The sequence below is a fragment of the Aquarana catesbeiana genome, linkage group LG02 (assembly GCF_042186555.1).
Source record: "Aquarana catesbeiana isolate 2022-GZ linkage group LG02, ASM4218655v1, whole genome shotgun sequence".
Classification (NCBI taxonomy): Eukaryota; Metazoa; Chordata; class Amphibia; order Anura; family Ranidae; genus Aquarana; species Aquarana catesbeiana.
This window is the reverse complement of record NC_133325.1, coordinates 424,935,429-424,952,259: the sequence shown is the minus strand read 5'-3', so window position 1 is coordinate 424,952,259 and position 16,831 is coordinate 424,935,429. Positions and strand designations below refer to the sequence as shown.

The 16,831-nt window shown below is 42.4% G+C and overlaps 1 protein-coding gene across 1 annotated transcript in view; it reads right to left on the bottom strand.

Annotated features, from left to right (window-relative positions):
• Window positions 1-290: 290 nt before the first annotated feature.
• Window positions 291-16,831, bottom strand: part of AKIRIN1 (akirin 1) — a 32,998-nt gene continuing 16,457 nt past the window's right edge. Inside the window, exons 4-5 of the mRNA XM_073615495.1 lie at window positions 15,301-15,372; window positions 291-1,309 (exon numbers count right to left, since the gene is read on the bottom strand). Of these exons, the coding sequence (XP_073471596.1) occupies window positions 1,299-1,309; window positions 15,301-15,372 (83 nt within the window). The 3' untranslated portion in view covers window positions 291-1,298. The remainder of the gene's footprint in view (window positions 1,310-15,300; window positions 15,373-16,831) is intronic.

Below are 16,831 nucleotides of genomic sequence, written 5' to 3'. Positions count from 1 at the left end.
GGTCCCAGCTCCAGAGGTTGCAGCTGCATGAGCAGCTGCATCCCAACTCTCAACCCCTATCCCACCCTCAACTACCCTGCCCTCACATACCCCCCTATCCCAACCCACCCTCAACTACCCTGCTCTCAGAAGGAAGGGGTATCGGTGCATCCATAGTTCTAAAACAAACCTAATATCTTTAATCGCAGGCATTTTACCACTACTTTTCTATTGGTTCACAGCATAAAAAGGTTTACTTTACTAACATACAATGTGTAATTCGGTAATGAACATATATTTGTCGATCAAAATTGCTCATAAAGAGAGACTCTCACCCCAGGTAATTTTATTTCAACCATTTCAAAATGACATTAGAGGCACAATATTATATAAAGGCTATGTGTTACTTCATTCAAACCCTCGCCACCCAAAGAGCTAGGAATTGCATGTACAGTCTGACATACACTCGGACCAATTTATAAAAACTAGAGCCAAAGAGAAATAGGGCTGTTGCTTAGAGCAACCAATTAGCTTTTGGGTTTCATTCCCCAAACTGAAATGAGAGAAAACCAAAACATTAAACTGGTAGAAACAAGCATCAGCTCCAGTTCCCATAAAATCAGTCTGCCTATACATTATTTTTCATGCGAAAACAAAAAAAACAAAAAAAAACAAAAAACAAAAAAACCTTCTTTTTTCTTTTGAACACTCCAACTTCTGGCAGATATTTTTGTACAAACTCAATAAAACAATGCTTTTCTGTAGCAAACAAAAACATATGCAAATTGAAAAAAAAAGCTTGCATTTTAGAATTAGTCTCAGAAGGGTGCAGTTATGTATACATCAGGTTACAATCACTATTCACTACGTACACCACAGTTACAGTCTGTATGGTCCTTTATTTGTATATCCTTTTTGAGGCTCCTCCCAATATATGGGGAAAAAACATAATTGTAGTGCATCAAACAAGGCAAAAATAATCCAAACTAAAAATTCCAAGAATGTCCTTGTATCAGAAGCCTCGGACATAGGGACACTAATGGAGATTCCTGAAGCCAAAAAAAAATTTGAAATAAAAATCTGTTGGATTACAGTTGTTTTTTTTGAGAGGAGCAGTCCTTGAACAAAAGTCTGTGCAGTGAAAAAAAAAAAATGTAAAAAAAAGTGTGAAGGCAGCCAGCAATGACGTTAAAATTCTCTGGATAACACAATGTGAAGAAAAACTGATATTAATAACATGGCACCTCACAGGTGGCAAGAATGTAGAGCAGCCGTAAACCCAAAGTGGAAACTGGTGCCCAGACGGCTAAGTGAACAATTCAAGACACATCTGGAAAAAATAAATAAATAAAAGTTTAATACAGTATACAGGCAAGAGCAACAGTACAACAATGGATAGATATAATATCTCTCTCTCTATAATGTATAATATATATATATATACACATACATACATACATACACTGATTAATTCTGATGCCTGCCCCTACCCCATCCCCCCCCCCTTCTACTGATGCCTGCCCCTACCCCATCCCCCCCCCCCCCTCTACTGAAGAAACATGCACACACAGCCTCCGATTGACAATCTATACAGTTGGGTTCAGCCTCTCCTGTGCATGCATGCCAGTAATCCAAGTTTATGTCATTGAAAAGTCTACTATGCTAGTGAAGTATTATTATACAGGATTTATATAGAGCCAAAAGTTTGTGCAGCGCTTAAAGAGTTTGTCAACCCCAAAAAAAAAAGCAGATTAACTACTTAAGGACTGGAAGGTTTTACCCCCTTAAATACCAGGCCATTTTTTGTGATACGGCACTGCGCTACTTTAACTGACAATTGCGCGACCATGCGACACTGTACCCAAATAAAAAAATAAAATTTCCCCACAAATAGAACTCTATCTTGGTGGTATTTGATCACCTCTGCGGTTTTTATTTTTTGCGCTAGAAACAAAAAGACAGGCAATTTTGAAAACAAAAAATGTTTTTTACTTTCTGCTATAAAGCATCCAATACATTTTTTTTTAAAAATCTAAATTTTATCAGTTTAGGCCAATATGTATTCTGCTACATATTTTTGGTAAAAAAAAAAAAAAATCCCAATAAGCGTATATTGATTGGTTTGCGCAAAAGTCATAGCGTCTACAAAATAGGGGATAGATTTATGGCATTTTTTTTTACACTAGTAATGGCGGCGATCAGCGATTTTTAGCAAGACTGCGACAATGCAGGGGACAGATTGGACACCTGACACTTTTTTGGGAGCCAGTGACATTATTACAATGATTAGCGCTGAAAATATGCACAGACGCTGTATAAATGACACTGGCTGGGAAAGGGTTAACATCAGGGGCAATCAAAGGGTTAAGTGTGTTCCCCGTCTGCGCTTTCCGGCGGGGGGGGGGGAATATGGGCTCACTGCATGGACACAGTGATCCATATTCCTAAATAGCAGAAAAGATATACATGCTGGCTGCCTTGGAGGGACAGGGAGAGGGCAGGACGAGTGCTGTGCATACAGGAGTATTTCCTGTTTACACGGCGGCCTCTGTAAAAGGAAGTCCTGTCTCCTGCACTGCCATTGGACAACTGTACTGTCCATCATAGGAGGTGGGACTTTCTATTAAAGAGGCCGCCAAGAAAACAGGAGTTTATCCTGTGTTTGTTGGCGCTCGTCCCGCCCCTTATTTTGCTTCACAGTTCTTTACTCAAAATGTAAGATTTTTTCCTGACACTTCCCTCTTAAAGTGAAGGTGCGTGTTATAAACCGACAAATGCGGTATATCCCAACAAGTCCAAGCTCATCTCTTCACCACACACACAGCCACAAAGGCAGAATTCTTGTTGGGCAGTGCATTAGTGCTCGGACGAACACACTTAGATCCAATTTTAATGGTTCAAAGAATGTCAGGCAAATGGTCGGCCCTCACGCATGTTCACTTCATCAAATCTGGCCCTCTTTGAAAAAAGTTTGGACACCCCGACATAGGCAGACCGCCGTTCTCTCTCTGGGGAACGATCGGCGGGTTCTGCCGGACATTGCATTCGCTGGACCTGCCGACTGTCTCCCCATGTGGCCAGTAGGCGTCCGCCGCGCAGTGGCCATTGCACAGAACGATGTACAGGTACCTAGTTTCGCGCAGCCGTGCCACCTTGAGGCAGTACAACTGCGGTGGGTGGTCGGCAAGTGGTTAAACAGCACAGTGCTTGTGCTGTCTAATCTGCCCCTCTCTAAACTGTAAAAACCTGGCTGATCCTGCCACTTCCTGTCTCCCCCTCTCTACGCTGACCACGATAATCATGGCTGCCAAGCCCTGACTACAGTGGTCAGTTTATGTCCCTTCGTCATCCGCAGCATTCCTCTCTCCCCCTCCTTCCTGCCAGCTCCCTGTCTGTGTCTCTGCCCACTGCCATTAGTAGAAATAAAATATTAGAAATGGTGACTGCCAAACCCTATTATAGCTAGGCATACCACACTGTATAAGTGTTTTATTAAAACGAGGCATGTAAATACCCTTTTAGAGCCATCATCAGGACAGTCACGTCACTCGCGGCCGCTTTACATCTCCAATCCAGGGCTACAGCAGGAGGGGCTGAGCGGTCACATGACCTCCCCAGCTGATTTTAGAGCGAGAACCCGGCCCCTCCTGCGTACCCCTGGATCAGAGGTGTAGAGCAGCCGTGAGTCGCGTGACAGGCCTGAAGATAGCTTCCTTTTACTGAAATCTATTGTAGTTTTAATAAAAAATAAAAACAGATATAGGCAGTACACAATCAATGTATAGGCATAAGATTTTAATACAGTGTACAGACTTTCCTCCCTGTCTGTAGGGCATGAAAGGCTATGGCTATATAAGAAGATATAGCATAAAAAAAAAAAAAAAAAAAAAAAAAAACAAACACACACCTTTTACGAAGTGCCTATTTGTAACGGCAGACAAAGCGTTTGTAGAATAAAGAGATTGTGCATTCACAATTAACGCAAAAGGGAACAAGGCAGTCAAGATCATACTTTTCATTCCACTGCCATCCTAACAGCTCGAGTCCAAAAAAAAAAAAAAAATTTGAATAAGAGGCCTTCCCCTCCCAGGGGGGTGTAGGGAGGGGGAAGGTATTTGGGGAAAGTTTGTGTAGGAGGGAAGAGGGAGTGAAATGGGAATAACTGGTCACAGCATATATAGCCTGTCAAGGGGGGGGGGGGGGGGGAATATCCCCTGTGAAACCCAATCGCAGTTCTAAGAAACTGGAAGTCGCGTGACCAGATGCTGAGGTGAGGGAGAGAGGTGCAGCTGGACCCAGTCCCCGCTCAATCCCCGTTCCTATGCTGAAAACATCAGGGTAAAGCGGAGTGGGAGATGCTGCTGACTCGTCCTCGTGGAGCCTGCTATTTTTGGGAAACAGACGCTGTGCAAGGAGTGGAGGAGAGCCGGTATCAGCAGCGGAACAATCCTCGCGCTCGAAGCTATCCCGGGAGGACTGACAGCTGCGCGCCGCCTGTGTGAGAGAGAGGGGAGCGTGCCTGCTTGGGATTGAGCGAGAGCGGCGATGGTAGCCGTATGAGTTGAGCCGACCTGTGCCTCGTCAGCCCTGAATTGGAGGGGTGAGTGACCCGCATCAGCAGGAGCTGGAAGACATAGTGAGAGGGCTGATGTTAACCTGTATAGCAACCTATATAGCAACTTGAACCTCTTTACTGTGACGGGACACTTAGCATTTCATAGTCAGAGGAGAGTGAGGCCGTGACAACCCTCGCTGAGGGATATATACGGATATGTACACACTGAAAAAGAAACAGTCCACCATGACCAGAAAGAAGGGGCTGGAGGAGGCATCAGCACAGGAGGGCACAGGGGCTCTAGCACAGCGTAATACTAAAGAAAAAGGAAGCCAGGTAGCTGCCAAATTGGAGCGATTCTTCCATACACCGAATCAACTGGTAAGCACGACACCTAAAAAGGAGCAGCCATGCAGGGGGGACTCAACTCCAAACTAGCCAGCCTGGGAGGAGAAGCCTAGCCCCCACTGGGGGTGCAGCTGTGAATGTACCATTGGATCCAGGGACCAGTGGTATGGTGGAGGGGGGTCCTGGCCCAAATATGGAAATAGGAGATGGCCAAGTAGTACCAATAGCCGAGAAGGAGCAGTCACTGAGAGACATTCTTCTAGCAGTAAATAGTTGTAAAGTATCTATCACTGGTTTATCAGCACAAATGGAAAGCTTTAAAGATGAATTATTGTCGGTAAAAAATGATATGCAGGTGGTCTGCACCCGAACAGCAGCCCTGGAAGACAGGATTAGCCAGATGGAGGATGGTGTTTTTCCTTTAAGACAGGAAGTCTCAGTTATGAAAAAACAACTTAATGAATGCATGCAAAAAATGGACAGTATGGAAAACAGACTACGCAGAGAGAAAACTTAAGGGTGCTGGGTCTACCTGAGGGCTGCGAAGGCAATAATGCTGTTAAAGTTATGGAAGATTGGTTAAAGGAGAGATTTGGGAGGGAATCACTCTCAGAATTTTTCTCCATTGAGCGTGCACACAGAGTGGCCACTAGGACACGGTCTACAGGAGGTTATCCAAGACCCTTGATTTTTAAGCTGCTATGCTTTAGGGATAAAACCACTATTCTCCGGAAGGCAAGAGAGATGAAGAATATTCAATATAGAGGTGCAAGGATCTCAATTTATCCGGACTTTTCTCCTGAGCTCCAGAGGCAGAGAGCAAAATTTTTGGAATGCAAGCGTAAGCTTCAGCAGCTAAAAATCAATTATGCATTATTATATCCAGCACGCTTGCGCATAGTGGCATTGGGGGAAACTCAATATTTTGACACTCCCACCGAAGTCGCAACCTGGCTAGAGAGAAATATAGGAAGAGTACAGCAAGAAGAGGAAAGGTAGAAAAAGCAAGGAACTTGGAAGTCAAGAGAGGACCCTTTTTTCCTGTCCCCCCCCCCCCCTTTTTTTTTTTTAGTGTTGTAATACGCACATTTCTATAGATATAGGGGGGAGTGGGGAGGGGGGGTGAGTATGTAAATTTGATAGTTTATAGGCACAATGGAAATATTGGGGATAGCTCCCCTCTTACTGGGTCCGGGGGGTGTAGTTCGGTTTTTCTCACCTTAAATAAATGTGGCCGGTTACTATAGAAGCCATAGGGTTAGGCCCAAAATTGGGCAATGGGGTAAAAAATAGTTGGGGGGTGGGGTGGATGGGGAGGAATGTGTGTATGGGTGTGCGGTGGTGAGGGGGGAATGTTGATTTTGAAGTAAGGGTGGGAGAAGCAGGGGGAAGTTCAACTCACAAATATCACAGGAGTTACATTAAGAGGTGGTTTAATTTTGCTAAGGGATATAAGAATATAGGATATATTGTTGCACGGTAGAGGTGGTTGTAATAGAACTGGGAACTTAAAAAAGAAGTTCACTATATGTTCCTGGAATGTTCGGGGAGTAAAAGATAATTTGAAAAGGCAGACGATCTTCTCTATGGCAGACAAGGGGAGGGTTCAGATACTCTGCCTGCAGGAGACGCACCTGGATAAGGACTCAATTAAGATAATGGATCACAAAAAATTTCAGATACAGTATCACTCTACTCGCACCTCGAACTCAAGAGGTGTGAGTATTTTGATAAAATTAGGGTTGGCCTTCTCCTGCAGCCAGAGCAAGGTGGATGTATTGGGACGGTATATCTTTCTCTATTGTATAATTGAGAATAGGAAATGTGTATTAGCTAACATCTATATCCTCCCATTTGGGAGGGAGGTTTTGGATGACCTAACTGGATTTATGGCGGGTTTCTCAGGGGTCCCGGTAATAGCGGTCGGGGATTTCAACATGGCTATGAACAATGAAATAGACAGGTTCCCATCAAAAAAGCTGGGTAGAGGTACATCTAAGAGTCCTCTTTCACAATATTGTGATGAGGTGGGTTTGATGGACATCTGGAGAGAGAGGCATCCCAAGGTGAGACAATATTCCTGTCACTGCAGGACACATGCCACCCTGTCCAGAATAGATCTAGAGTTGGGCAATGAGGAAATCGCTAGACATAGTGGAAGAAATAGTTTACGAGCCAAGGGGGATTTCGGACCACTCACCAGTGACAATTGATTTAAAGGGTGAGAGAGGCCTTAATAATTGCGATTGGAAAGTAAATCCCTTCTGGCTCGAGATTATTGAGGATACAGGTTTTGTCGTGGAAAGGTTGGTGGAATTCGCAAATTTAAATTTAGGCACTGCTCCATTAGGGATAGTTTGGGATGCCCTGAAGGCTTTCCTCCGGGGGATCCTAATTCAAAAAATATCCCACATTAAGAAACAATCACAAATGGAAGAACTAAAAGTCAAGGAGAGGGTTGGAAGAGCGGAAGAACGGTATGTTGAGGCACCAACCCCATCTAGATACGAGGCATGGGTAGAGAGGCAAAATGAGTATAGTAGAATGGCTCTGGAAAAAATGGAGAGGAAAAAAACTATTTCAAAAACGGAGGTTCGCCTGTGAGGGGGAGTGTGTGGGGAGGACATTGGCCCCGATTATCAGGGCCAATGCCCTTCCAAACTCCATACCAGCGATTGAAGGAAAAGAGGGAACAATAAAAAACACTAACCCAGAAATATTAGAAGAGTTCAGGGAATACTTTAAAAACCTATAAAGTTCGGCACAGGAAGACGTGGCGGCGGAAATGAAATTAACCCCTCTTGCGAAAGAGGATCGGGAAATGTTGGAGGCCCCACTAACACTCGAGGAGTTACAAAGGGTTGTGGCAGATATGGCAAATCAGAAAGCCCCTGGCCCCGACGGCTTACCCATAGAAATATTCAAAAAGTATGGGGAGTTTTTGCTCCCCATGCTTTTGGAAGTGTTAAACGGCACTAGGAAGGACGATAATTTACCTGCGTCTATGACAGAAGCCATCATAATAATGTTGCTGAAGGAGGGGAAAAACCCGTTAGAAGTGGCATCATATAGACCGATATCATTATGTTCGGACGTGAAGATTCTGGCAAAAGCCTTGGCAACAAGGCTAAAGAAAATAATTCCAAAGCTAATCCATATAGATCAAACTGGGTTTATCCCGGACAGAGCTACAAGTACGAACATAAGACGAGTATATTTAAATATGCAGATCCCCACAGTAAATAGCGGTAAGAGAGCTCTCCTCTCGTTAGATGCAACCAAGGCATTTGATTGCCTGGAATGGCACTATATCTGGAAGGTGCTACCGGAACTCCAATTTGGCCCCAGCTTTGTCCGCTGGCTTTTATATGACAAGCCAAAAGCTAAGATCAGAGTCAATGGCGATTGTTCAGAATGGTTCCAATTAAGAAGGGGCACCAGGCAGGGGTGCCCTTTGTCACCCCTCCTGTTTGCCCTGGCAATGGAGCCGCTGGCGTCGGCCATAAGGGCATCTCGGGGGGTTCAGGGGTTTAAAAGAAGGAGGGGAGAGTAGAAAATAGCAATGTATGCGGACGATATTTTGTTGTTCCTGGGGGACACACAGGACACATTAAGGACAGCCATGGGGATAATTGAGGATTTCGGCCATTTCTCCGGGTTAAAAATTAATTGGGAAAAGTCAGCAATATTACCCATAGACCCTCTGACGGAGCCCCTCCCGCACCAAACTCCACAAATTAAGGTAGTAAGCCAGTTGAAATACCTGGGGATTAATATCTCAAGGGTTCCGGAGCATTATATTGCAGAAAACCTAGTTCCTTTAATGAAAAAGCTTAAACAGAAATGTCGGGTGTGGGGACGGCTGCCTCTTTCGGTCGCCGGGCGCTGTAATCTGATAAAAATGGTTTGGATGCCGCAAATTCTATATATTTTACACAACTCACCTGTTTGGATTACTAAACGTTGGTTTAATAAAATGGATAGCCTATTTAGAGAGCTGATTTGGAAGGGTGGGACAGCAAGGATTGGCCTGCAGATGCTTCGGCGACCGGGAGAGAAGGGTGGGTTGGGAGTGCCGGATCCGGGATGCTATTTTTTGGCATCTCAGATCCAGCATATGGGAGGGAGTAACAGGCCCAGGAATTGGGTAGCGGGGAACAACGTCTTATTAAACGACACTAATCATGATTCCATAGTAGAAGCGCTGGAGGCAGACTCCTTTGAAACTAGATGTCCCACCACCCGGTTGATGGTCAAGAGCTGGACTAAGGTTAAAAAAATAATGGGATATGTGGATTTCTCGGAGTTCTCCCCATTATGGGAAAACAGTAAGCTCAATGAGTTAAAAATAATGGGGAAGATTGAGGAGTGGGATCGGCAGGGCATCCATTATTTACCGCAGCTTTATAAGGCTGGGAGACTAAAAACATTCCAGGAGCTAGTGATTGAATTTGCGATCCCCAACCGATCATTCTACAGATACTTGCAATTAAGGCATGCCCTAGACGCACAATTTAATGGTAAGGAGCCATTATAGAGTGATATGACCTCTTTGAGAAAGCTGATCGATGCAGAATCCACGAAAGGCTTAATTTCCGATACGTACAGTAGTTTGAGAGTTTCGGTCCAGGGAGACAGGGCGGAAGACAAAAATAGGAAGAAATGGGAGGAGGAGGTTGGGCCAATGTCAGACAGTCAATGGGAGTATGTTTTGTCTTCTGGACCTAGGGTCTTCCTCTCCCCATCACAGGCAGTATCCCACCTATATCTATCTGATATATAGGGTGTATTTTACACCACTAAAGATGTTTATGATGGGGAAGAGGGTAGATGCAGGGTGCCAGAGGTGTGGAGGAGAGAGGGGAGATCTGTTGCATATGTTCTGGTGGTGCCCCAAATTGTTCAGATATTGGAAATGTATAGTGGACAGGATAAATTTCATTTTTAAGACATCATTGAGCATGGGTGTCAAGACCTGTCTACTGGGCCTGATGGAGGAACAACAGCCCGCAAGGGATACACAGACCGCAATAGTTAGGTGCCTGTTTCAAGGGAAGAAGCTCATAGCTAAGAACTGGCAGAGAAAAGAACCCCCGACGTTCGAGGAATGGGTGAAAGAAGTAAAGGAGGAAGTTAGTAGAGAGAAAAATATATATATATATATATATATATATATATATATATATATATATATATATATATATATATATATATATATATATATATATATATATATATATATATATATATATATATATATATATATATATATATATATATATAGAAGTAACTACAAAAAATTTGTGAAAATATGGAAGCATTGGGTGACGTGGGAGGAGCATAGAATGAATGGTGGAGGGGGAGAATGAAGTATAGAAGGGTTGGGGTAGAAGGGAGGTGGAGGGGGATTTAATGGTGGGGGTAGGGGGATGGATAGGGAAAAAGGGGAAAAATCTTGAATATCCCTTCGATAAAGGAGGGTATTTTATTGATGATCGTTTTCTTTGCTTATAATGTGGACTACTGTACAAATGTGGTAAATACAAAGACTGCGTAGATGCTGGTTACGTCAGTCCCTGTTTGTGAGTTCTTGTTTTTTAATGTGATTTTTTCAATAAAAAAGGATTTAAAAAAAAGGTAAAAGAAACTGGAAGTCATTTGAGGAGGAAAGTGGTTGAGTCAGGGTTGCCAAATCCGTTGGAATTTGTTGTACATATTCCCAAGGATCACCGTCAACCTCTCGTTAATGAGCGTGCCACGGACCCAATTTTTAACTTCTTCAAAACTAAGGAGGAGCGTTTTCCAAGACCACGCTATGGTTTGCCTCCTTGCCATAAAAATGTGAGTGGTTAGGGTGCGTTCCCGATAGGTTGATGCAAGAGAGCTTCCCATGGATCTTTTTGTAAATTTACATGGAGAACCGTATCAATCAACCCGTATACCCTAATCCATAGCCTCCGCACTTTGGGACAGGTCCCCCATATGGTGTTTTATAGCCCAGATCTGGGCAACGTTGAAAACAGTTGGACGGGTACGAAGGTAGACATTTCACAAATCTAGCTGGTGAAAGTTATCAACCGGATATAACTTTAAAGGAATTTTTCGAGAGCCAGGACATTATGGGAAAATTTAAACAAGGCCTCCCACATTTTGCGCCAGTCTTCGAGAAGTTGAGCAGAACCAAGGTCTTTTGCCCACCTGTTGCAGTACGATGGTGTTTTCGATCCAATATTATTTAGAAGAATATAAAGATCAGACCCCGAGTTGTAGGGCAGTTTTCGATATCTAGTCTCGAAAGTGGTTGACAGTAATGGGTGCTCATGAGGTTTGGTCAAGGACTCCATAAAGTGTCAAATTTTAATATACAACGAAAACATTCAGATTTGGGACTCTCATAAGAATCATGTAGGTATTGGAATGAACATATTCCCCTAGCAGTAAGCACGGTCCGTTCTTTGCCAAGGCCCTGAAGTGTCTGGTAAAAGATTTTTTTTTTTTTTTTTTGAGAGGTAGTGTGGCACTTAGAAATTCCCACAGCAAAAATCTCAGCGGAGCAAGGACAGGTACATGTCTTTCTTGTCAAGCGCCATAGGGAAAGTTGCTGAAGCACACCAAGTATCCAGAATGAGTTTACAGCAAGTAATTCTGTGAATGCACATTACCTAAAAAACCAATTGCATATCACTTCACAGGTGGACTAGAAATATTCTCCAGTCCAAAAAAAAAAAAAAAAATTCTGAAATGCATAAGGAATATATAATTAAATGTACTAGAGGTTGACCGATATGGGTTTTTCTCTGGCCGATGCCAAAGCCGATATTTAGAAATCGCGGTGGCCGATGGCCGATATATGATGCCGATTTTTTTGGGCCGATATATTAGGCCGATTTCTTTTTTTTTTTTTTCCCTTCATCGCATAAAATCTAACAGTTAGACCCCTTTCACACTGGGGCGTTTTTCAGGCGCTTTTGGGCTAAAAATAGCGCCTGTAAAACGGCTCCCCTGCAGTCTCAGTGTGATATCCCGAGTGCTTTCACACTGAGGCGATGCGCTGGCAGGATGTTAAAAAAAAGTCCTGCAAGCGGCATCTTCGGAGCGGTGTATACCGCTCCTCCACCACTCCTGCCCATTGAAATGAATGAGCACCGCTGCCGAAGCGCCTGCAAAGCGTTTTGGCAGCAGCGCTTCAGGGGCGCATTTAACCCCTTCTTCGGTCGCTAGCTGGGTTATAAGCGCCCCGCTAGCTGCCGAATAGCGCAGCTAAAATGACGGTAAAGCGCTGCTAAAACTAACAGCGTTTTACCGTCAACGCATGCCCGCTCCAGTGTGAAAGCAGCCTTAAGTAATAAGTGATACAGAAAATTTTTTATATTTAAACATTTATTAAACAAAACAAACCTCCAATCAGTTCACTTGTATGTATAATTTAGATTAAAAAAAATATAACTATCTTAAATATTAAATACACAAAAACAGGTAATCCAAACTTTTGGACGAAAAAAAATGGGCTAACTTTACTGCTTTTTTTTTTTTTAATTTCATTAGTGTATTTTTTCAAAAAAAATTGCGTTTGAAAGACCACTGCGCAAATACCGTGTGACATAAAATATTACAACAACCGCTATTTTATTCCCTAGGGTCTCTGCTAGAAAAAATATATATAATGTTTGGGGGTTCTAAGTGATTTTCTAGCAGAAAATACAGGATTTTTACTTGTAAGCAACAAGTGTCAGAAAAGATTTAGTCTTTAAATGGTTAAACTGAGAACTTCTCCACGGAGTTCAGTCTATTGATAAAAGAACCTGAAAGAGATACAATGTATCTTCTTATCAGACTTGGCAGGCTGCCCAGAGGAGGAGAGAAGAAAACTTGCATTGACTTCTATTACAGAAGTCATTTGCAAGTCCAGCTGAAGTCATAATCGGCTTTTTTTATCAGCACAATCGGCCGATGCCGATTAAGTAAAAAAAGCCAAATATCGGCCGATATATCGGCCGGCCGATATATCGGTCGACCTCTAAAATGTACAGTGCATTGCAAAAGTATTCACCGCCCTTTGCTTTTTACCCACGTTTTGAGTTTGCGAAAAGGCATGTGGGAGACTCCCAAAATCTATGGAGGAAGGTGTTCTGGTCTGAGGAGAAAAAAAAATGTAACTTTTTGGCCAAAGAAAATGCCATGTCTGGCGCAAACCCAACACATCACATCACCCAAAGAACACCAGAGTGGTACAAGTTTTGCTCAAGAATATCCCTGTATTTAGCACCATCCATCTTTCCCTCAACTCCGAACGCTGAAAAACATCCCCACAACATGATGCTGCCACCACCATGTTTCACAGCAGTCGGCAGGACTGACCAGTTTCCCAGAGTTGAGGGAAAGATGGATGGTGCTAAATACAGGGACATTCTTGGCAAAACCTGTACCACTCTGTGTGATTTGAGGCTAGGACAGAGGTTCACCTTCCAGCAGGACAATGACCCCAAACACACTGCTAAAGCAACACTTGAGTGGTTTAAGGGGAAACATGTAAATGTGTTGGAATGGCCTAGTCATAGCCCAGACCTCAATCCAAAAGAAAATCTGTGGTCAGAATTGCTGTTCACAAGCGCAAACCATCCAACTTGAAGGAGCTGGAGCAGTTTTGCAAGGAGGAATGGGCAAAAATCCCAATGGTAAGTTATGGCAAGCTCATAGAGACTTATCCAAAGGGACTTGGAGCTGTGATAGCCGCAAAAGGTGGATCTACAAAGTATTGACTTTAGGGGGGTGAATAGTTATGCACATTGACTTTTTCTGTTATTTTGTCCTATTTGTTATTTGCTTCACAATAAAAGAAAAAAAAAAAAAAAAATCTTCAAAGTTGTGGGCATGTTCTGTAAATTAAATGACGCAAATCCTCAAACAATCCATGCTAATTCCGGGTTGTGAGGCAACAAAACTGAAAAAATGCAGGGGGGGGGGGGGGGGTAAATACTTTTGCAAGGCACTGTAGTTGTACAAAAGGTAGACAGTCAGCCATCCTAAGTTAACTTATTGTGGACCCGCTGCAGTACATATACATTAAGGGCTTTTTTCCAAATGCACAGGCGTACGCTCAGGAAACTGGAGGTGCCAGGAAGTAAAAACTGCCACACTGCTTAGTAAAATTAGCACACAGTTAACCCCTTGATTGCCCCTAAATGTTAACTCCTTCGCAGTCCATGTCATTAGTACAGTGACAGTGTATATTATATTAGCACTGATCACTGTATTAGTGTAACTAGTGATGTCAGTGGCAGTTAGTCAGTTCCCCCCAGCATCAGTTAGTGTCAGATTGCCCACTGCACGATCAGTGTCCTAACTCAAGTCACTGATCACTGCCATTACTAATATAAAAAGATAAAATTTTCAGTATTTATGCCATAGTTTGTAGATGCTATAGCAGTGGTCTCCAAACTTTGGCCCGGATGCAGCCCTCAGCTTGCCTTTATCTGGCCCTTGGACACTATGGTGACCCAATGACATCAACAATTGGGCACTTTTGCTCCCAATGATACTAATGATGGGATGCTATTGCTATTCCCCCACCCCATACCAAATGTAGTGGTTTATTCCCACCGATGACAAATGTTCACAAGCTGCACCCCTGAAACCTGAAGGACAATAAACTGGCCCTTTGATTAGAAAGTTTGGAGACCCCCTGTGCTGTAGGATTTCATGCATACCAACTAATATACACCTATAGGGTTTTTTTTTTTTTTTTAACTAACATATAGCAGAATTCAATTTGGCCTAAATTTATGACAACATATGGTTGTGTTACAAAAAAAAAAAAAAAAAAATCTAAAGCAAAGCGCTCGTTAATATATTGAGTGGCATTTGTCTTTATAGCATATTTCCTGTGTTTGCTAAATAGCATTATTACATTTTTTCTCCATAAGATATGAAAAAGCAAGTTCCAGCTTTGGTTTGAAAGCTATTATCAAAGCACTTTTTGTAAATGACATGTCACCATGTTTTGTTTTTTTTTTTTGTCAAAAGGTTAATTGAACAAGCTAAAGTTAGAATCTGCTTGGCTACCATGCACAGCTACACCAGATTTTGCACTTTCCAGTTTTAGTGAATCAACCCTAGTGTGCTGTGAAAAATACCCATCTTGTGCTCTTTCCCAATGATCTTCACTGTGCAGCCCTGCCGAGTGCCACACAGACTATGAAAAATGTCCCGTGTCGATCCATCTTCAAAGTGTGCCTGTGCACGATGGCCTATCTATTCCTATGCATGAGCTGTATTGCGCTAGACAACTGGCAGTCTAAGAAGCAGAAGCTAGCAGAAATAATTCTAAAAATAACATGCTTTGTATAAAAATTGTTCCAAAACCATGAAGTTTCCTTTTAAACCAATAGTGTAAAAAAAAAAACAAACACACAACTTACAACTTGTAGGCCTTGTTCCGTACCGCCGCATAATCTGATCATGTGTGAATTTCACAAAGGATTCATATTGTTCTAGGTAAATAAAATACAGAAGTATAAAATTAGACAGTTAAATGAGGATTTCATACATCAACCTCACACACCAAGTAGATTTTCTTTCTGGGTTTTAGAATATTTGGTGGATAAAGTAATAAAAAAAAAAAAAAGTATAATATCACACTAAAAAAGGAGATGTCCACAGTCAGGAAGTAGTGAGTGGCTACTGCGCAACATTGAAATGTAGGTTTTAGATGGACTAGGCTTCCATAAAAATGTTAAAGACGCCAATTAAATCAATAGATTTTTTTATCTATTAATTGCCACATTTACTGATCTAAAATCCTAAGCAGTGTTGTCAGCCCTACCCATGTTCTGAAGGGCTGCCATCAACTCAGGAGCTTAGGATTTCACTGAATTTCAGGCAGATCAATAGATATTTTTCTGCTTAAGCAAGACTTTTGAAGGAATAAAACATGGGGAAATGTGTTCTAGAAATTACCTGCATAGTTTTTTTTGCCCAGATATACAACTTTAAGAACACACAAGGACACCCATCAATACTCACTTCAACAGCACAATGTCTGGGGCAGCCATTCTTATCCTTTCCTATTAGTAGCTCGCAAGGACAGGCCTACAGTAGAAAGCCTGACTTGCACGTTTATTCCAGGTCAGTAACAAGCCAAGTAGTTAAGCAAGGGATAAAAAGGCCTGAAGCATGCATCATAAGTGGCAGCTTCCATATTTCTGTCCTGATAGCTTTACTGAACCATTCAAAAGTGCCTATTACAATGTACAGGAAAAAGAGTGGCATCTATTAGAAATATACCATGTTGAAAACAAATTTGTTCAAATATACCCTAGAAGCAACCCACCCTAAAACACAGACATGCAACACATCACATATTAGGTGTTAAAAGCCAAGCTCACTTTAAAAATAAATACATATATGCATGTTTTTGCAGGTATTAAAAAAAAAAAAAAAAAAAAGGAAGGAGCATTTATTTTTATTTCTCAGGAGCCTGCAGAGCATTGCACAAACGATTAGTGGATCATGAGTGTACTGCCAGGCTCCTGCAGATACTACAGCTTTTTTGCCCTTACCGCCACATACCGGCTTTCAGTTAAATATGCTCATCAGCGCCCTTGCAGTCCAATGAGCACACCAAGTCCTCTGCTGCAGTGGAAGATAGGACTTGTAGTTCATTCATTCACAGATTCCTGTGAATGAATAACACGGCTGCGTTAAACGTGGAGCCCCGCCGTTTTTAAAATTCAACAGCGGGCACTTTTGAGCGATACTCAGAGACCTTGTCAGACATCCACGAGTAGCACCAAGGTGGGCAGTTGAGTGCTTTAAGGGATATTATTTACCCACGGTTCAGTTTACAGTGTTATGGTTCATTTCCTTGATGTGATCAGATACCTATTTTTGCTACTAAGGACTGTTTAGCAATATTAATTCTTCCATTCATCATTGGACTATAAAAACTGG